The 21,293-nt window shown below is 36.2% G+C and overlaps 3 protein-coding genes and 1 non-coding gene across 4 annotated transcripts; 1 reads left to right on the top strand and 3 right to left on the bottom strand.

Moving 5' to 3' along the window:
- Positions 1 to 819: 819 nt before the first annotated feature.
- LOC117616680 lies at positions 820 to 4,720 on the bottom strand. The gene is made up of 2 exons (XM_034346068.1): positions 3,802 to 4,720; positions 820 to 1,291 (listed from the first exon to the last, which is right to left on the bottom strand). Exons 1-2 carry the CDS (start codon positions 4,498 to 4,500, stop codon positions 1,205 to 1,207), a joined length of 786 nt encoding a protein of 261 aa, XP_034201959.1. The 5' UTR covers positions 4,501 to 4,720; the 3' UTR covers positions 820 to 1,204.
- On the top strand, positions 2,635 to 2,706 carry TRNAQ-UUG. The gene has a single exon. It is a non-coding gene; the product is annotated as a tRNA-Gln (tRNA).
- A 1,697-nt stretch (positions 4,721 to 6,417) lies between the features above and the next one.
- On the bottom strand, positions 6,418 to 12,342 carry LOC117614306 (pinin). Its single transcript, XM_034343067.1, has 10 exons — positions 12,167 to 12,342; positions 11,951 to 12,061; positions 11,683 to 11,745; positions 11,318 to 11,479; positions 11,113 to 11,226; positions 9,530 to 9,601; positions 8,152 to 8,235; positions 7,943 to 8,043; positions 7,493 to 7,577; positions 6,418 to 7,112 (listed from the first exon to the last, which is right to left on the bottom strand). Exons 1-10 carry the CDS (start codon positions 12,242 to 12,244, stop codon positions 6,723 to 6,725), a joined length of 1,260 nt encoding a protein of 419 aa, XP_034198958.1. The 5' UTR covers positions 12,245 to 12,342; the 3' UTR covers positions 6,418 to 6,722.
- A 3,543-nt stretch (positions 12,343 to 15,885) lies between these two features.
- Positions 15,886 to 18,203, bottom strand: LOC117620270 (probable WRKY transcription factor 9). The gene is made up of 5 exons (XM_034350428.1): positions 17,898 to 18,203; positions 17,641 to 17,778; positions 17,137 to 17,502; positions 16,906 to 17,019; positions 15,886 to 16,641 (listed from the first exon to the last, which is right to left on the bottom strand). The coding sequence occupies exons 1-5, from the start codon at positions 18,201 to 18,203 to the stop codon at positions 15,886 to 15,888; spliced, it is 1,680 nt and encodes a 559-aa protein (XP_034206319.1).
- Positions 18,204 to 21,293: the final 3,090 nt, after the last annotated feature.

Genomic DNA, 21,293 nt, shown 5'->3' with positions numbered 1-21,293 from the left:
AGATTATGCTATGGTCGATTTGGGTCATTTTTCATATTTTGGAACTATCCATTTTTGGTGCATTGTGCTTTCTGCTTTTAACTTTGATGAGTTTAAAGGGGGATTCATGGGCTTAATCAAGGTTTGCCTCTCTCATGCCATCCATGGAGAGGAGTCTAAATTGCTCATTCATAAATTTGTATTACGAATTTGTACTGTCTTTTGGAATAGTTGACTAGTTCTCAATTTCACCATGTGATTGGTGAAGCTGGGACAAATTTGCGTCATGTTGAACATTCCTCATGAATATGGAGTTACTTGTTTTTAATATTTATATTCTCGATGTACAACCTCGATTTTTTAAGTTGAGAATATAGGTGTTTGGAAGTTCTTTAATACGCAGCACTTCTTCTCATTAGCGCTTTTAGAAAGAAAAAAAAAATGTTTTATTAGAAGCGCATTTTTAATTAATGTATGTACTTCTAGAAAGGACATTTGGAAGTGCAATATGCTTCTAGTATGTTGCATACTGCACAATATTGCCAGGTCTAATTTTGATTATATCAAGGCGTAGCCATCCCATGCAAGCAAAGTAGTATAGCAAGAATGTGCCACAATTTTCCTTCCCTATTTTTCTTTCTTTATTTAAAATTTAAGAAAGTTTCTTTCTATTTCTATAAGACAAAAACAATTTATGAAACCGCGACAACGACCACGACCAAGAAGAGATTAGCCAAACCCTAGACTCAAATATTATTTGTATAAACCGAACAATTAAAAAGAAAAAAGAAAAAAGAAAAGAAAAAGTCAAGAAGAAGAATAAAAGCAAAGGAAACAATAGGAGGGAAGAGAGGATTATATAGCCAAATGGGGCGTGAAAATGCATTATAGAAAGAAAGCGGCAGTTTTTACACTTTACACGTAGTTAGCAGCTTTGCCCTCTCCAAGTTTCCACCAGGTGAAGAAACCAAAACCAACATCATCATCTAAAACTTGTGCAAAATCTTGGAACCCAAAATTTATAAACTTTTCCTTCCCTCTTTGCTACAACTCTACAACTCCATTCACTTGGGGGCTTTTGTTTACCCCTCTTTTTTTTTTAAAACCTTTTTATCTTTTCATTTCTCTCCCAATTTGAAGAGTGAAAATTACAAGAAGAAAGAAAAAAACTGTAAAACTTGGGAGAGTGGGAATTTGTTACTGTTAAGTGAAGTGAGATGGAGGGCTAGACGCTCAATCCATCAAATCCACACTGCTTGTAAGTAAGAGACTGCTTCCTTGGACTTATAACAATTGCACAATCCACGGACACCTGCACATCAACTCATAACTTTTAGATCCACCGAAAATTAAATTAGCCCCAAAAACAAAACACAAGAAAAAAGAAAAAGAAAAGGACAAGAAAAAAACAAGCACAAAGAAAAAGGCTGTCTGCACAAGCAAATAACGCCAGCATTGTGACTGGACCATCATGCACCACCAAATTACATATAATGGACCCAGCTTAAAAACATCCTTGCCTTAAACATTCATGTTGTTTAGTTAAATATAAACCTTCTTTCCCTATACACTTATCCTATTTTATGATTTACACTAGAGTCCGTCACACAAAGTCACACCGTGTGTTCTCAACCGTGTTAATTTCACCATAACACCAATGCTTAATCACAAACATAGGATCAACGTAAACTCACAATGCACAATGAACGCTTGATATCGCGTTAAACTCACAATGCACAATGAATGCTTCATATCCCCAAACATGACTCCGACATCATTTGATTGAAATTTCACCAAACATGACTTTATACTAAATATAAAAAACCTAAATATCAACTCAGATTGGAGAAGCAGCATGTTAAGATTTCTTCTTGCTTAAGTTTGCTTAATGCATGCCACTGCCAAGCACAAATAGTGATGTGTAAAGGCACAACTCTACCTCAGGCTCAGACCCAAAAGAGACAAGGCTGGATCCTATCTGACCTGACCTGTCACGCAGCTAAAATTTCAAACGAAATTAAAGAGCCTAAAGACCACCCCACCGAACGAAAACCCCAAAAAGTTTAAAGATAATTCTAGATATCTAGATCAGCTTCCAATTGTCCTATTGTCCATCCATTGTTATCCACACCGTTGAAAATGAGCTCACCATGTGGGCCCACACACGAGGCTCCCACACAAGCCAAAGTCACATGGTGGGGCCGCAAAGCTTTTTTGCTCCCCAGAAAGGCCAATTAATCTTTGCCTTTTTCTTTGGGTCTGCAAAATTAACCATTTTCTTTCCTCTTTTCTGTTCCCCGTTTGGATTTTAATTACTATTCGAAATTTCCAATGTTCACACAGAGTCAAAAGACAGAGCAATAAAGTAAATGTAAAACAATTATGTAAAAATTCCTGCAAGCGTATTTATATGTTCTGAAATTTTGTCCCTAGTCAATTATGCACATATGCTGATAACAATAAACAATGTCATACAGAAATTAAATATACAAGTCACTGAAATAAATACCCAAACATGGAACATGAAATAAATACCCAAAAACATACACAAATGTCATGGAAAATGAAGGGCAAGAAAAAATTACTTTTGAAGCACAAAGATGACTATAAAAACACAAAACAAAATGATCAAAGCAAGGCAACAGGACAACAAAGGGTTCCATGGTGTAGTGGTTAGCACTCTGGACTTTGAATCCAGCGACCTGGGTTCGACTCCCGGTGGGACCTTTTTTTTTTAAACTACAATATTATTCCCTTTTTACTCTTTAAACATCTCTTTCATCCCCATATAAAAATCACAAATAAAATTCCCATAAAAAAAATCGGAAATTAAATAAAAAGAAACCCACCAGAAAACAATGAAAACAAAAAAAATATAAAAAGGACACCGACCCAAATATCCAGGAACATGCTTCACTCAAACTTAAACCAAATGGCACGCCTTAACCACGCCTTAAAGTCTTAATCACATGGACACATTGCCAATTCTCACAAAATTTATACTAATTACTTATAATAATATAGGCAATGATATCTTTGGTATAGGTAAGTTTTTCTCGTGTTGATCCAAAAATGCATGTGACCATTCATAACTCTCAAACAAAACTTATGGTCAAATAAATCTACAAGAAGAAAAGGCTCATGGCATCATGTAGCTCTCATATAATTGGTGCGTCCCAAAAAACGGTGCTTAAAAAGAACGCAATTACCACGGCCGTTATTATAAAAGCCAAGCTTTCTTCCATGCCCATTCCCCTCTCTAGCCCCCTTTTCAATATGCTTTTCCAAAAACAACCCACATCACAGAGTTACTATATTTTGCAGAAGAAGAAAGAAGAAAAAACAGAAATTCTGGAAACTTAACGCAAAAACACAGAAACCCATCTAAGAAAATTACCAAAACTACAAAGCCAACAAAAATGAAAGTGATGATTTGGAACAAAAATAACAAAGCAGGTAGGAAGGAAACAGTTAAAAATACAGACAAGTGAAAGGGTATTGATGCTAAAACGGAAAGAATATCCGCTTCACGAACAATATCAAATTGCAATTGCACGTTAGCCAAAACAAAAATTTAATAAAACCAACCAAATTTAGGGGCAAAAAAGGAAAAATAAAAAGCAGAGTGAATGGGACAGGAGATAGTGGTGGGCTTCTCAGTGATTTTTTTACTTGCAGAGAGAGGAGTAAAAAACCCAAAGCCCCATATTTTCTTTCCAGCCAAACAGAATTTAAAGCGAAAATTGGGGCATTATGTATTAATCTAAGCACCATAATTAGAAATTTCAGAGACGACAGATGGTGAGAGAGGGAGAGACTGACCTGAACGCCAGGGGAATCGAAGTTCAAGACGCGGATCTTGGCGCCAACGTCACCCAAGACCCTGAGCTCGACGCGGTCGTTGAGCGAAGCGTCTCGGATCAAATCGGCGGCGTCGGCCTGAAGCAAATTGACTCGATCGACGGAGATGGTGGCGACGACTTGCCGTACAGTGTGCGCGTCCTGGAAGAACCCGGGCACGGAGGCCTTGCCCAATGGTATCCCGCGGTACATGACGGTGAACCTGGACTCGCCGTACCTGATCCCGACCTTGTTAGGGTTCACGGCGGAGAAGAGCATGCGGATGCTGAGGGAGAGGGAGGCGGAGGTAGGGTTTTGGTTGGGGTCGGCGGTTGCGGCGGCGGCGGGGGTGGGATTGGGTGAGTTGATGCCCATGTATTGGACACCGACTTGCTGGAGATCGAACTGCGGCTTCTTGGGCTTGACGGCGAGGATAATGACGAGTACGACGGCGAGGACCAGGAGGGCGAGGAATGAGAAGAGTAGGAAGAGGCAGCAACAGCAGCCTTTGAAGGAGGCTGAGGAGGAGGAGGAAGATGACGTCGTTGGGTAGTAGGGGTGGTGGTTGCTGTTATGGGGGTTTGACGACGACGGTGGTGGTCGTGGCGGTGGGCCCCGTGGTCTGTGCTCGCCGTTTGCGGTTCCATTGGGGGTCGGGTTCGGGTTGGCTCTTGATGTCATTTTGTTTGGTGGGTTTTTGGAGGGTTTTTTGCTTACTCGGTCACTCACTCACTCTCCCCTCCTCCCACTCTCTGTGTGGCCTCTGTTCTTCTTCTTGTACAGTGTTTGCTTGCTTGATATTGAAGAGAGAGAGGAGAGAGAAGAGAGAGAGAGGGGCGCTTTTGGTGACTTTGCTTGAGAGAGAAATAAAAAGGCGCACATAATTTACTTTGATGATGGGGATTACTGTTGCAGGAGGTACTATACTTTTTTGTTTTTTATTTTATTCTATTTATTTATTTTTGCATTGTTTGTCCAAAAAAATATTTGCAAAGAAAATCCTTTCCAGATTTAACTCTAAAAAGAATGAATATATTAAATAAATAAAAATTTACAATTCAAGGATGTCTACAGTTAAAAACCCGTGTTTTTATAATTAATATAAAATTTCAAAATTTTAACTTTTGTTTTTGCCCCATATAGTCCTGCAATAATGATAAGAAGAAGACTGAATTATAATTTTGGTAGTAAATGATTAAGTGTGCATGTAACACCCAAGTACTTCATTAAATAAATATTGTGGCTTAGTTGTTTCTCAGCTCACATTTAAGGACATTAAACTTCTGGAGTGTACGAGTTCTATAATTAGTCAAAATTTGGGGAGATGTTTACAATATGTTTAGGGCTCTTATGCAATTTGAAAAAGTATTTAACGATCAAATTGCAATATTAGACTTTAGTTACAGCAACTTGAGCAGAAAAAATCTCTTGTAACGGGGATAGCAATAATGCAATTACACTTCAAAAAGTTATCCTGTGTGCTATTGCGCTATTAATTGGGTGTAACAAAAAGTTCTATCCGTGTTGTATTAAAGTCTCTCTCCAACTTGACACCTCCTGCTTGAGTAGATTAGCACTTAATCAGTCGACACATCATGCTTTTGTAGACTAAATTAACACCTCATGCTGGTGTGAATTGCTTATCTCAACCTTCATAAATCAATTTGGATTTGATGTTTATTATTCGTGTGCCACCTCAGTGTCTGAATAAGAAACAAGATGAGTCGTGCAACCTCCAAGTCATGCTTCTCTCAGCAAACTATATAACATGGAGAAACCATAACTTTAAGCTTATTTTGAGAAAGAAAAACACAAGGAAAGTAGCTCTAAGCTTACTAAGAACGCACTTGGATTGCTTCTTATTGTATCGAAGAATTCAGATATATTTCCCTTCATTTCATTGTTAAAGGAATTTAGAATTGAATATCGAATAACAGTCAAAATTGTGGTTAATTTGCAACCACCATGGCAGTAAAGCATCACTAGAAACTCTGGTGAGGATTATAAAAGCTATTGTGTTGTTGTTACATAACTATTAATGGTAATTGTTCTTCTACACTTCATTTCAAATATTGTACAGTTGTGATCCTCGCTCTCACCTCTGACCATAAATAGTTGTATGCTAAGCCTTGTAGCTCACCCTTTGCCATTTCATTTCATATTAGATCGGACTAGAAGTTGACTCACTTTTTACGTTTTGGTTGTGCTACAGAAAATATTTCTGCCATTAGAAGACCTAAAATGTGGTACTTTAGGAAAGATTATGTGCAATCCAACTTCTGTAACTAAGGAACTATTATAGTTTTAACTTTTGGTGTAAATTACAAGTAATGGAAAAGGAAGTGCTTTTATGCAGACATGACCTTACCCCACCCAACCCTCCTCCCGGTTCAGCCTCCCATCTCTTTTTGCACTGTCCAAAATGCCACCATTGTGGTGGTGGGGTGACAAACTGTAGCATGAAAAAAGTTTATTTCTTTACAAATTAGAGATAAAACGATTGTATAGATTAGTATGGAGAGCAAGTTTTTGAGTTCAAATAGAATGTTGAAAGAAGAAAAAAAAAAAAAATTGTCCGATGTATAAACATTATACAAATTGAGCTTCAAATTGTGGCAAAATTCCGTGTGCACTTCATTCCCATGCAAAATATGCACTAACAAAAACAAATAATCCATCCCCAGTCGAAAGCAACAACTATACTAAAATCTACAAGACCAAATTTTTCCCTTCCGAAATACACACGCATGCGAAAGGGAAGAATGGAATATAAGTTAACTCTAAAGCACAATACATAAAGACAGACCAATAGAGAAACTGCCTGACAGGAGGCAAGTAAATGAACTACAGAAATAAAATATTCCTAGGAGACTCGACTTACAAAAAGAGGTTCTATGGTTGGTCTACTCAACAGCATCCGCATTTGGACTGGTATTACCTGCTTCTGGTTTAACTATTTCATCAATCCTCCGGCTGTTATCATCAACATCTAGCACATCATCAATCATGTAGTCCTCTGCTACATTGATATCTTCCACATCATCCTCATCTTCATCGTTGTTGCTTCCATCAGGGATCTTTCTTTTCTTGGGGCCATGCTCAAGCCTATGTGTGTCCAATTCTTTGTCCATTGTTTCCTGTAAGTTCATCACATCATTGTTTGCTTTCCTTGGTTTCCTTGCATTTTGCCACCTCTCCAACTCCTTTTCAGCATTGGCAATACACTGCTCCCCAATCTGCTTCTGATACTCAGTCAGTTCCTCTCTTCGTGCAGCTTTCCATTCCAGAAACTCCTGATATGCAGTTTTGAATGAGAATAATCAAGTGAAAACTCTTAAGCAAAACCATTTGTGCAGCTTTCCATTCTAGAAAGTCACTATATATATAGAATAAATTTCTGGCCAGAAATTTCCATTGTTATCTTATTAGACTGTAAATTAGGATCGCATTAGGACCACCCTTCATGAACTTCTCATAACTCAAGCACAAAATTGAATTCACTTGCCCTAGCTGCTGAATTCTTACATTTAAGGGCGGATATTAAAATTTTGAGCCACAGTGACACAATTTCATTTTGCGTGAGAATCAGAAAAGAAGTTGGTCTCTATTAATAAGCCAGTTCCTGAAAATTGTAAAAAACGACCTGACATTATCTATGTCACAAGAAACTCACCTTTTCTTTTCGCTGCTCAGCTAACGTAGGATCCTCATCCAATGGTTTCTTGGGCAGATAATATATTGGAGGCTCTGCCTTTGTCCTGAAAAAGAACACATACCAATCAAAATTGAGTAAGAAATTATTATAGAGGAAAGTTCTAATTAATTCTACCTAACAACCCACAATAATGGCAGGAAACACCACCCATCAGGTTGCTTCAACACGACCATTCACATGAATAGAAACTTATCTTTGTCCCAATAAAATGTGAATATGGACACTTTTTGGACCAAAATTAAAAATAACCTGCAAAAGAAAAATAAAATAGTGAGAGAATTACATTAGAATTTATGTTCTTCTTTTTTATAAGAACATGAAACTCTCAATTGTCAAAGATGGTAAGCAAAGATATGACACATCAAGGAAAACAGCAGCAATGTAAATTGATATTGGAAACCTTTTTACCTTATAAAATTGCAAAGTTTTTTATTATGCTCACTCCACTGAAGAAAAAGCAGTTCCAATCTCTTTTCTTCCGTCTTGGCATTAACACGTGCCCGCAGAGTCTAGCCAAAAATAAACACAGGCATTAGAGAATAAGGTTTGTTCTTCAAACAGACGTTCATTTTCAGTTTGACTAGTAGGGATCAAAGTATCAGAAGTTGTAAACGAACCAGATCTCTCCTCCGCTTTTCCGCAATTTGTTCACGCTCTTGTTGCCTAAGTCTTTCACTCTCTTCACGAGCCCTTTGCTCAGCCTGCATAAAGTAAGACAAGTATTACAAGTTTCATCATTAAACTGAAAATACTTGCTAAATAAAAGGAAAGAGGAAAATGAAGAAAAATAGCTTGAAACGAAACGCACCAACGACAGGTCTAGATATACAAGCACATCTATATAAAATGGATAATGTACCATAAAATCCATATAATATGCAATTAAACTATAGCAAATTTTCATTTTAAAGTCAGCTATTCACAAAAGAAAGAGAAAAACAAAACTATAGGTTAAGTTCCAAGGAGATCAGAAAATCAGGTGTGTCCTGTACATTCAAGACTGTTCTGAAACTCCAATAAGGATCAAAAGAAATGATCCCTGTGAGCTGACAGGGTGCATAAAATGGAATGCCTAAGTACCCCAACTGGGACCACAATAGTTCTTTTTTTTTCATTCGGATAAGAAACAAAATAAGTTTACAAAGAAAGAAGAAGTACCAAAAAAAAAAAAAAAAAAAGGACAAGAACAGAATCCCACGCCAGCAATTTCTAAACACCCAGCTAACCCTACAACCGTTGCTAGGCCAGAAAGTACACACTATTTCTGATTTCCAAATATCCATTTCATGTTTATCAAATTCCCACGTGTACAATCACCTTTCTTTAACTATATTCAGACAGGTTTATCGACTTGGTAACTCCCCAAAAATCCTAGAGACAAGAATCAAGCTCGATACATACGGCCTTCATAAATTGCTACTCACAAGTGTACACATTGTTTAAGTCTTAAGAGTGGGCAGGAGTGTATGTGCACATTCAGACTTGCATAGCATAATAGATATCCAGACAAGAGAAACCTGAATACATAATAACAAAAATGCACAATAGCTCATGGTCCTTTTAAGAAAAAAAAAATTGAAACAATGGAGGTTAACACTTTTCTTTTTCATATTGCCCCATAGCTCTCACAGCTTTAGTTGAGCATCTTTCTCTCCAAGGCCTTGTCTTCAACACACACGAGATTAAAAAATATATATAGGGAGGGAAAGGCTTTCCCACCATAATCTTGGCCACCATTACTAATTTGCGAAAATAAAAAGGGAGGATCAATAGTTTGTAAGTGTTAAATGAGTGTGGGGTACTTGCAGGTGAATGGAATGTCAAACTAAAACACCCAACATGCCAATATTCATAAAGAAAAGTTATTTTTACGGATCATAAATATATAGTTACAACAAACCATTTTCATACTCACAATTTGAAAAAATTTGATGTTTTCAAACCAAAACACAGTCAAATAGAACAAAGTATAATAGAAATTAATTATATACTCACTCTTTGTAAGGAATTTGATCTCCGCATGAACGCCTCTGTTCCTGAAAGTTGCATGTCCTCTTTCCTGAATTTCTGCAACAGTTTCACATGCAGGGAGAATATATAAGTATATGCAATTTCAATAAAAGCCAAACAAATTTGACTTTTGATAACTGGTTATGGAAAAAAATTCAGTCAGAAAAATGATGGTTTTTAAATAACAGACAAATTGGTGGCTTCCTCACTTCCTCTGTTCAATATATGGTGACTGTAAAATGTTGAAGAACATCCCTTATGCGCACCATGAAGTCTTAAGGAAGACCTAAACATGTGAACGCTTAAATGCGTAAATGGTGTACATTATTTCATTGGACACCACATCATTGCAAACGACGCCCTGCATCTACCATATATGGAATGCCTATATAATAAAAAACATATAAAAGCAGGTAATGGAAACATATGTCATCAATGAAAACTGATGGTTTGTAAACTAAAAAGACCAATTAGCGGCTTCCTCTCCAATCTTCCCTTTCTCATTCACATTGGTAGCCAAGGAGGCGTCGGGAGGGAATAAATTCACAAGTAAATTGGAAGAGGGGTAGCTAACCTAAATATTATTTAGGTATTCCACTAGGCAGTAAATCCACGTGGGGTTAAAGTTTAGACTGAAGAATCTGGTTGTGAAATATCTTGAACTGGTATATTGTCTCCATTGCCAATATGTTTATAATTCCTTTCCATTGAGTTGGAATTTTGATCTCTGTGGAAATATGAATGGTTTGTTAGAAAGTGTAACTTTAAATTCATATAGACCGCATGGTTGGAATTATGAGTTCTTAGGTTTATTTTTGTGCAAGTCTTCTCTTAGAAGGTTCATTGAAGAGCCATTTCTTTCCTTTTTCAGTCCCTCTTCTATCACTTGAAAGGCTAAAGTACCTGCAACGGCATGAACTCTTGCAGGAATTATAGCTCATGAGAGCAATACCTTTTTTTTAATATAAATCTATTTAAAGGATGAGACATAGAAGGATTTTAAAAAGTATGGTCTGGAATGGATGTTTTGCATACCAAAGTTTGATTACCTCTTTATGGGCTTTGGTTTCTCCTGTATTTTACCTCTTTAGGGGATTGGAGGGTTGATCTGACTCAAGGTTAGCTTAGATATGTTTTTTTTTTCTGGGTACTCAGCTGGACATGGGTTAGATTCAATACCTCTTTATGGGATTGGAGGGCTGATGTCACTAAAGATATTGTATAGCTTAGATATGATTTAATGTAATTGTTTTGTTTTCTTAGCTGGACATGGGTTAGATTTGACAGAACTAAACCTATGGGACTTAAGGAATGAACAAGAGGAATAAAATAACAACTAAATGAAAACAGAGAGAGAGAGACTAATTGTTTTATGCGTCAAATAGACTCCTAACTATACGGAAACCATAGACAATATTGGTAAGAACCTGATAACAATTTTTAAGAACAAAAAGCCTAAATGAAGATGTTCTTACTAATAAACCATATTAGAAGTTTGCACTGTAACTAAACAAATTAGTTCAAACACTGGGTGCTGATCAAAACCAATAAAACTAACGCACACATACCTCTAGAGTCCCCAAAAGTTGTCCTAGCATTCTTTTGTTCCTGTTTACCAAGCTGGGATCCTGTTCTTTTGGCAATACTCTTGGAACATGATCTGGTGCTGGAATTTCAAAATCCTAACCAAAAAAATAAAACAATGAAAGTAAATAAAGATTTATGGTCCCAGAGAAACACTAATCAGGGAGATGAAAAAGACTTGAAAGTTACCTTCTTTGCTGCTCCGTGATTTCCATCCCTCTTTGACCAGCCACTTTGTTGGGAATTGGACAACTTCCTATCACTCTGATCAGCTTTAGCTTCCTCATTTGTATCATTCTTCTTCCCATCCTTGGCCTCTTCAGCAATTTCAGTGATTTCTCCATCCTCCACCTTATTTCCAAATCAGGATTTTTTAAAGAATGTTAGGAAGACGAACGAACAAACCCTTTATTTCATACAACCATGATTTTTTCTAATTTCCCAAAATTCTAACAGAGAGTAAGATTAGGACTCAATGAGATTAGCTCGAGGGAATATAAACTACAAGTACCAAAAGAACATAACTAGATTAACCACCATGCAAGGGGCCTTACCTTGACAACAGCTGATGAAAGCCGGCGTTTTGCAGGAGGTTGATCCTCATCAGGCCTATCTGCCTGAAAAGTCAATTTAAATAAAATAAGAGACAAAACACAAAGCCCAATTAACAAATCAAGATTAAAAATAATGATTATAAACGTTATATGAACCTATCTTTATTGAGACAAAATGCAAAATTTCCCAGTAACTAGTTCCCATGGAAACAGAGAGAGAACAAACGAAATTGAAATTGAAATTGAAATAAGCAGGTCGGTAAATTACGGGTCGAGTAAAGCCTCGCGGACGAGCACCATTGGCGGCAAAATTGCGAGGACCAGCAGCCGCCAAGCCTCCCTTGCGAAGTCCCCTAGGGTCTCGAAGCCGTTCCGTAATCTGAAGATTTTGAAACAATCACATAGCCATCAAAGTGAAAACAGTAATATATATATATATATGCTTACATATAGAGAGAGAATTGTAGAGAGGAGAAAAGCAGACCTCGCGCTGTTGCCGTTGGAGTTCATCGATCTCCTTACGGAGCTCCTCCTCTGTTTTCTCAACTGCGGCGCTTCCCATGAGTCGAAGAAGAAGAAGAAGAGTTTGTGTTGTGTTTACAGCAAAACCCTCTGTTTTCTTAACTATGTATTTCTGAAGCTGCTAAGGTTCTGTTTGGATTTTGGGTGGTTTCTGTTGTGTCCTTCCTATCCCTACCTAGTATTTTTTGGGAAATTACCGCCTCTAGTAAATACAGTTATAAGAAAATTTTTAAAATTCTTTTTATTTTTTTGGGGTAACAAAATTTTGTATTTATTTGTATACTCATCAATTTTGTTTTTGGAAATTGACTTACACAATCATTACACACTAGTCTCTCTGCATGCGCTTCCGTACCTGCTAAAGGTTTTTTTAAAAATTTATTTTAGAATTAAAAATAATAATGGATAGTTGTGTTTCATAAAAATAGAATCTATTACCTGATTTTTCTTTTAATTTAAATTTTTTTTTTAATATGAAAAAGTGTGAATTTATCATATTATCCTTATCTAATTAATAATTTCAACTCTTAATGCTTGCATTGTATAAACCAATGACATTTTTTGGTATTTTGAATGTTTCACCACTCTCTCCCTTTTGCTTTATATATATAGATTAACCTTAACTCACTTCTTTTTTTCTTTTTTTTAATACAAGCGATATTGGGGAAAATGATAATTGAATTTAGGGCTTCAGGTGTGAAGTTAAATACTCTTAACCAATTGAGTTATATCTTGTAATAACCCAAACCTTAATTAATATTTAACTATTGAACTATTAAGATAAAAGGACACTTTTGCCCTTAGAATATTCTAGTAAAGGAAAAGTTGACTTTTGACTGAGAAAGAATTTGACTATTCTACTTGTAACGTTGTGTAGAGCGCGACGAAACGAGTCCGTAAACACGGAGTGGGCTCGAATCGGAGCTTTAACTAAGAAAATAAGGTTAAAATATCATGAGGGGTAAAACGGTAATTTAAAAAAAATCAGATTTTAAACCCTTTCTCTCTCTCTTCTCCCTCAGTTTTCTTCTTCTCTCTCTCTCTCTCTCTCCTCTCCAGCTCTCCTTCCGTTGCCTTACAAGAGTCGCCGTCGCCGCCACAGAGCACCACCGGCAACGAGACCGGTCTTGTTCGAACCGCCACCTCCTTCTCTTCCTTCTCCGATCACTCTCAGCCCGTGGAACTGTCGGCGCTGGCTGAAAACTATAGAAAACAGATCGGTTTTGACAAAAACTTCAACCTGCTCATTCTCCTTCAATTCTTCTCCAAATTTGTCGAGTAAGGCACCCGGGGCCAGGCAGACCCACAGGAGGGACCTTCAAGAGGTCCAGTTAGCTCGGACCAGAAGTGAGTGGACTTTTTTTTTATAAATGATTTTATGCAAATGAATTTCATTATTTGATCTTGAATAAGTTTTATTGATTATGGTTTTCCTAGCATGATTTGTTGTAGTTAAATATCTTTATTTATTTGCTGCCCAGTTGAATATGTTAAAAAGATATGGAAAGTAAAGCTTGAGATATATATCAGATAAATTAACAAAAATTCAATTATTCATCAGTTCTTTCAGAAATTTTATATTTTCTTAAGCCACCTTAGGTACCAAGTTATAGAAACAGGTTGCCTTCGGTTTATATTGCCTTTGGATATGACGATGTCCACGAACATCCAGGTTGCCTTCAGTTTGTCAGTGCACTTGACATATGCCTCACAAATTTCAGGGACGTCCGGACCGTGAGAGCCAGGAATGCGGATCAGGCTGACTACGGTCCCCTAAATCCTGCCAGTTTGCAGCTCGGGTTGACTTTGTGTCACCTAGACTTGCCAGGGGAATTGAGAGATTATCAGGAATTGACAGAATTGAAGGGGTACACCTAGGTGGTAGTTTTAAATTGATTTCAATGCTTTTAAGAAAGTTTTAGTGACCTTGAGTATGATTGCATATACATATATAAATATGTGAATGCATTGATTTTAATACGAATATAATGAAGAGGAAAATCCAGTTTTTGCATAACTGTTTTTACAGTGGGATTAGTATGTTCATATGCTATTTTCTAGATATTTATTTTGTCCACTCACATTTTTGAATGTTTTGCGCCTCCAGGCAGTAGACGTGCACAGGAATCTACCACCGGGCCATTTCCCATCTTCCATGCCGTTTCTTGATGTAGAAAGATTAACTCATTTGTAAATTCTTAGTAGCTGCTCTGATATTTTGCCCTAAATTGAGAACTGAACAGTTGGAATGTATATTTACGTATACTGGCAGTTGGTTGTATAAATATATATGCTCGTTTTGACAGGTGAAATTTTGGGATTGAACAAATTACATGGGAAACTCTGCCGAATTTTCAGTAAAAGTCAAGGCTAATTTGAAATTAAGTTTGTAACTAGAAGGGCAAATAGGTTATTTGTGCTCGACATTCGCCAAGTGTCGGACACGCACAGGGTCCGGCTTCGAATTCCAAAGCGGAATTTGGATCGGGTCCTGTCAATATCTTTCTTTTATATTGGTGAGCTACATCTTCCCCAAAACAACACCCCTAATGTCATTTTCACTTTGAGGAGGGAGGAAGCCACTATTCTTCCTCCCTTCTCCCCTTCTCTCTTCCTCCCTTCTCCTCTCTTCCCCCATTTTTACATACAAAAAGTTTCCCTATTTGTCTTCATTTGTTATGATTTTACCCATCACAGATGGCTACATCTCAGCGTTGGATCTTCACTTGTGTTTCAGCATCAGATCTCCACCATCATCCTTTTTGCAGTTTCTTTATAAGGCAATATTTTTGCTCACCACTTTAACCCAAGTTGTATCCTCACCACCCTTCTCAACACTTAATAGTGTCCATGGGCCTAACCATAGTTTGCTTTGGATTTAGGGAACCAAGATTATGCTCATGGATACGTGTCAAGTGTTGAGAAGGGTAGTGATGGTACACCTTGAGTTAAAGTTATGAGCAAAAATGCTCTCTAATGTATAATGTTTGCCCCATTTTGCCAATATTATATCTAAATTTAATTGGATGATCGTGTTGTTAATGGTGAATGTTAGGGCTTCAGGAAGTTTGTGCAAGAGCTTGGCATTGCATGGCTTTTAGCTAAATATTTTTCTTACTGAACAAATTGAAATTTTGTGTAAAACTCAATAACCAAAATGGCATTTAACCCAGTGACTAAAGGCTCTGCACGTGCATCGCACGTGAGTCACTTAATGAAAAAAATTCAGCATAAATCTATAAATTGTAAATGTTGGGTTATTTAGTGACCAATTTGGCTACAATTTTTTTTGAGTGACCAAATTGAAATTTTTATATAAAATCAAATGACCAAAAAAGTATTTAACCCTTATCTTTTAAGTACAATCCTTGAATTATGAAGTCTTTGGATATTAATGAAATGCGTTTAGAGATGTATATCAAGATTTGATCGTTTACTTTTCTTTTTCCCCTTCTGTATATTACATATTTAATTACAATATGCATGGGAAGGATGTGATAATATTTAATTACATGAAAAACTCCATCACATATTATATAGTATTAATTTAATTACGTAGAACAAAACCAAATCTAGAAAGAAAATGGCACATATATAGTTCTTGTATATATACCCATAAATTTCTCTTTGCACGAAGGTATTTATTAAGATTACATAAAAACGAAATGATGATAGTATTTATTATTCTAAGCTGTTTTTGCGAATGGGCTTACCATTGGCTGAGAGGGACTGGTGATCAAGGGCCCAATTGTTGCTAGTAGAACTACCATTCTCTCCTCCACCCCTTGGACCAAAAGGATGATTAGCTGTATGATTCTCTTTATTAATGAGGGATGTGATAGCAGCTGCAACAGCAACCCTAAATTTGGGATCTGAAGCAATGGCAGTCACATTCTCAGCCAATGACATATTATTTTCTTCCCCTCTCCAACTTCTCTGATCTTCCACTCCAACTCCTGATGATCTGGAAATAGTGCTGTTAGCCAAAAGACGGCTGGTTATAGAATTAGGGTTTTGATAACCACTTGCAGATCTGCTTGTGCTCATCATCCAGTTACTAAGAGCTGGTGGTGCTGATGAGGAGCTGCCCATGGGAATGTTTTGTGGTGTATTGTTGTGATCATAAAAGTTGTTTGTGAGGTCAAGAACAATTCCTTTGGAAGGGTCATGAGGATTGATGGTTCTAAAGTTTGAAGAGGAATGAGATGAAGGGTTCATCCTGTGATCAGGGACATTATAGTAATTAGGGAGGGATGCTTGGGTGTAATGAGAGGGTGTTCCATCTAAAAGATGATGGTTACTTGAATCTAATAACATGAATGAAGCTGCTGCAGAAGCTGTTGAAGCCATGGCTGTTGCACCCACAGGAAGTGGATGGTTATGTGTTCCTTCATATGTTGTTATGAGTATGGACATGTCCTCTAGGCACCTTTGGACCTACAGTATACCAAACAAAACATCCAAAAAGAGATTTAAACTTTTTATTTATTTATGTTTATTTAAGAAAATCAACTGCTATATTTATAGTCTAAAGTGCATATATTATTTCGCAAAGTTGCATCACTTCACTCGTAGAATGAGTGTAAAATGATAAATTCGGAGTGTGAACAATATTTCTTAGAAGAAGTATCCACAAAAAGAAATTGATATTCAATGCCAGTAATCTTACTAACTAAATACTTAATTTATATGCAAATTTACCTGTTTCCTAACTGGGCATCCAGGAGCTACTGTGCAACGATAATAAGCTCGTGGGCAAGGGTTTCCTTTTGCAATTTTCTGTCCGTATTTCCTCCATTGACACCCATCATTCATCTGAAATATATATACTTATTTATTATCTTAATTACTACAATAATTATATGCATGAAGATGAAGCTACATATATATACGTTGAGTACATGTATAGAAGAAGTAACGAATTATACTCACTGTGGCGGATTCACATCTTGCTCTAACCGAAACCCTAGCTTTTCTGTTGGGTTGGGAAGCAACGTGACTCGAAATTCCGGGCAATTCGGTTCGCTGAAGCTTGTTCTGCAGTAGTGATGATGCAAGACTTGAACGTGTCAATTCTTCCTTCTTGTTGTTCTCTTCTTTATCATCATCTTCTTCTTCTCTTCCGTGTGATTTAATATTGGTAGTTGGGCTGGTTTGTAGCCTCAGTGACAACCCTAGTTGACTCTCTTTCATCATATCTTCACGTGTTTGTGATAACGGAGATGTCTTTGGAATCGTCTTGGGTCCTTGGACAGCATCGGGATCATTACCATCAAGTGATAGAAAGGTTTGAGGATCCTAAATCAATGAAATTTAATTTTATATTAAATCATAAATAAAACAAGGGCCAGGCCTGATTTATAATTCATCTCTAAAGGGGGAAAAACAAAAACAAAATTAATAACAGCATAATTAAAATGGGATTAATATACGCACCTTGTTTTGGTTGCTTTGGTGAAGAGCCGTAAATTTCATTTGGAGATCATAATAATCTTTCATGGTTTGCTCCACGACCTTCCTCAAAACTTTGTTTTCTTCTTTCATGCGGCTCATCTCCATTTGTAAAACGCATAGCTAGTTATACATTAATTATATACATAATAGTAGTTAGTTAATTTCGCCAATTATAAAAATAAATTAATTATAATTTACAAGGTTGCTATGTTTATACATAAAATTTAATCTATACGTACCTCTTGATCCGTCTTCATCATGTTATTCTCCTCCAAAGATGTTTCTACTACTGAGGCATCATCTTCAACTTCCCCAGCAGCGGCTTCTGCTGCTTTTAGGTTGTTATTCTGTGCTCTTGGTTCTTGCTCATCCTCCTCTTGTTGTGCTCCTTGTTCAATATCATCGTCGTCGTTAAGATCTTCCTCTTCCTCTTCCTCTTCCTCTTCACCTTCGCCTTGGTCTCCGTCTTCTCCTTGCTTTTCTTGTTTAGAATCAATCTTGAGTGAGAGATCGATATCCAAGCCCATCTCCTTCTCTCTCCCCATTGAAGTAAGACAAAGTTGCAGAATCTCTCTCTCTCCCCCTCTCTCTTTCACTTTTAATGCTGCTTTTGAGGCACCGAAGTCAATTCTCCCGTCTCAAAGACGTATTATTACACACATAAGGACGCATCTAAGCTTTGACTTTAATTGGGCCCTTAATTTCACTTCCATTAATTAAAGACTACAAGAATCCCATTCCATTTTAATATAACACCACTGACTTGGACACTTCATACATATTAAAATAGGCGCTCATCAAGGCGCAAAGTCGATTCAACCCCTCCCATCCAAGTCCAAACTATACTCTTTGTTTTTATGAATATAAAATGCTCATTTGCTCCCCTCATAAGCAAAGAAAAGAGGGTCACATTTGCTCTCATTAAATAAATATAAAAAAGAAAGCAAATTAACTATGTTATGATTTCGGACTGATGGATCTGCGACCCACTATTATCACCAATACTATCATCAACTTAACCGATTTTGGTAGGTGTGCGAAATCATTCAGTTTAGATATTATTTTGTCAAGTTTTCAACGTGAGACTTTACATTCTTCAACAAAATAAGAGTTCATTAGTTTATTATTATAGGAAAATACTTGACTCTTTACATTTAAGAATTCATTCCTCCTTACAAACAAATCACAGTCTCACATGTGTGTAGAAGAAGCTTTTTTTTTCATAATTTTAATGAGTATTAGATTAAAACAAATACATATTAAATGCAACCAATAAACACATATTATCAAAATGAAATATGTTCAACAACATAATTGAAAGTGTACATATAAATTTAATATATATTTTTATTGATGTTTTGTCACTAAATTCATAAAGAATTAGAATTTTTTGGACTTTAATAAGTTACTACATACTTGACTATATTTAAAACAAGTTAAATATATAGGTTTGATTTTTTACTACAGCCTACTGTAGCCGTTAATCTAGTTGTGCACTTTCAACAGGAATGATAAAAATATGCATGTATTGCCTATCGACTTGGAAACCTGTCTAACCAACTTTAGGCAGCCGCCTAACATCTAGTTCATAATAACGCCGTTCTGGCCATGCCTTGCACATAGTACGACACAACCACCCCCGGCACATTATTATTAATTCGAGCAAAGCATTTTCTTTAATTATGTTTATTATGCGTATTTATATACATGTACCGAAATACGTATGATTAATCATATATGTATATGTACATAAATACACGAATGTATACATAGCAATGTATATGAAAGTGATGACCATCTTGGATTGTGTAAGAAGGTTTACTAAATCCTTAAACCAATAAGAGCATCCACAATGATTCTCTCTATTTCTTAGCTAAAATTTAGCTAAAAATATAAGAAAGTTATTTTAGGAGTTCTCTAAAAAATTTCAACTCCAACCATACTCCATAATTTGGAGAGTCATAAATACTATAACTCTTTTTTGATTGGTCCATTTCTATTAAAAAAATTAAATAAAAAATAGTTAGTATTAAATAAAGGTTTGAAATACTCATTAAATAAAGCAGCATTAAATTATAGGGAGCCATTAGGAGTCCTTTCTCTCTCCTCATATTTAGGAGCTCCTAGGGGACTCGCTATTTTAGGAGGTGGATAGGGAGCATGGTTGGAGTTGCATTTTTATGATTCCTCCTTAAAATTTGTCTAAAGAGGTGGTTTAGAGAGCCCATTGTGGATGCTCTAAGTTCTTATAAATTATTTGCATAACATTGGTCGTCCATTTTATTTTCATACATCTCTCAAATTTTTTTTAATATTCCTCTAGAATTAATCAAAGACTTATTTTTTTATTTTTTTATTTGGTAGATCAATAAACTGTTAATTTGTTAGATATCATACTTTTAAAATAAAATAAATCAGAAACCATATAGTAATATATCTAACTATATATGACCATATATACATATGAGTTTTTCTACGTCAAAGATGACCTTCTGAAAGATAAAAACACACATCCTACTGCTACTTAACAATATATTTCACCGACGTGAATGTTGTTTATCGAACATATTTCCTCTATTTATTGTTTAGCGAATTTTGCAAAGTTGATCTTTGAATGAGAACTTCAAAATAAATAATTTGAATCATAAAAGTACATTATAGAGTATGCGCCCAAACGAAGGATCAACGCCATATCAACTTACTCATTAATTAATTAGCACTTAATCACCGTTGTATACGACTTGCATTTAGTGTTTTTTATACCATGGTAAAATAGCCAACCCAAAAAAACCTAAACTATTGGGTGGAGAAGTTGAACATAGATTGGACCCCAAACCTAATCAATGTGGAAATAGTGCTCAATCAACAAGCAGAAGCTTGGTAATTAAATGGTGAGACTGAATAGATATATACACCAATCAACGTTAGACTTCTGCTAATTAGCTGGATCATCAAAGTCATTTCACATTGAGAACTAACTACTAATCAATCGATGGACAAAAGATATAGATATATTAGGGCACCACCCTATATATAATTATATATTATACGATGCATTTAAAACTAGATCCAATTTGGTATATTTTTATTTTGGAAAACCAAATAAAATAACAATTTTCTGACAACATCTTCCCCGGTGGAATATGAACCTTGTACGAAATCCTATAACAAGAGAAACCTTGGGATCAGATCTTGAATTTGTCAACTAGAAGACCTCCCGCTTCTCCCGATACACTCGTATGTATGTTTATAATAATAAACTGTGTTTATTTATTTATTTCGTTTTAATTATCCTATATCCACCTCCTCCCACGTTAACTATGAAGACTTAAATAGATGACACAATTCATGGTGTGTGCCATTTTATTTGCCTCTTTCTCTGCTATTCACAAAAGTGTATTAACTGACAGTCTTATATTATTAGAAAGAATTTGCAGCTTAAGTCGTTATTCATGCGCCTGAGGTTGAGGTTGAAATTTCATAGTTGGAAACTGGTTTATTAAGGTGGTAATTCCTAGCATTTGTTCTACACTTTTCAGGTCTATGAACGACCAATTAGCAGTTTGCTTCGTCTTGGAGGTAGGGATAACAATGGGTCTAATCAGAGATGAGTGGCCTTTCACATCCTTATTTTC

The sequence above is a fragment of the Prunus dulcis genome, chromosome 1, assembly GCF_902201215.1.
Source record: "Prunus dulcis chromosome 1, ALMONDv2, whole genome shotgun sequence".
Classification (NCBI taxonomy): Eukaryota; Viridiplantae; Streptophyta; class Magnoliopsida; order Rosales; family Rosaceae; genus Prunus; species Prunus dulcis.
This window is presented reverse-complemented; position numbering and strand designations above follow the sequence as displayed.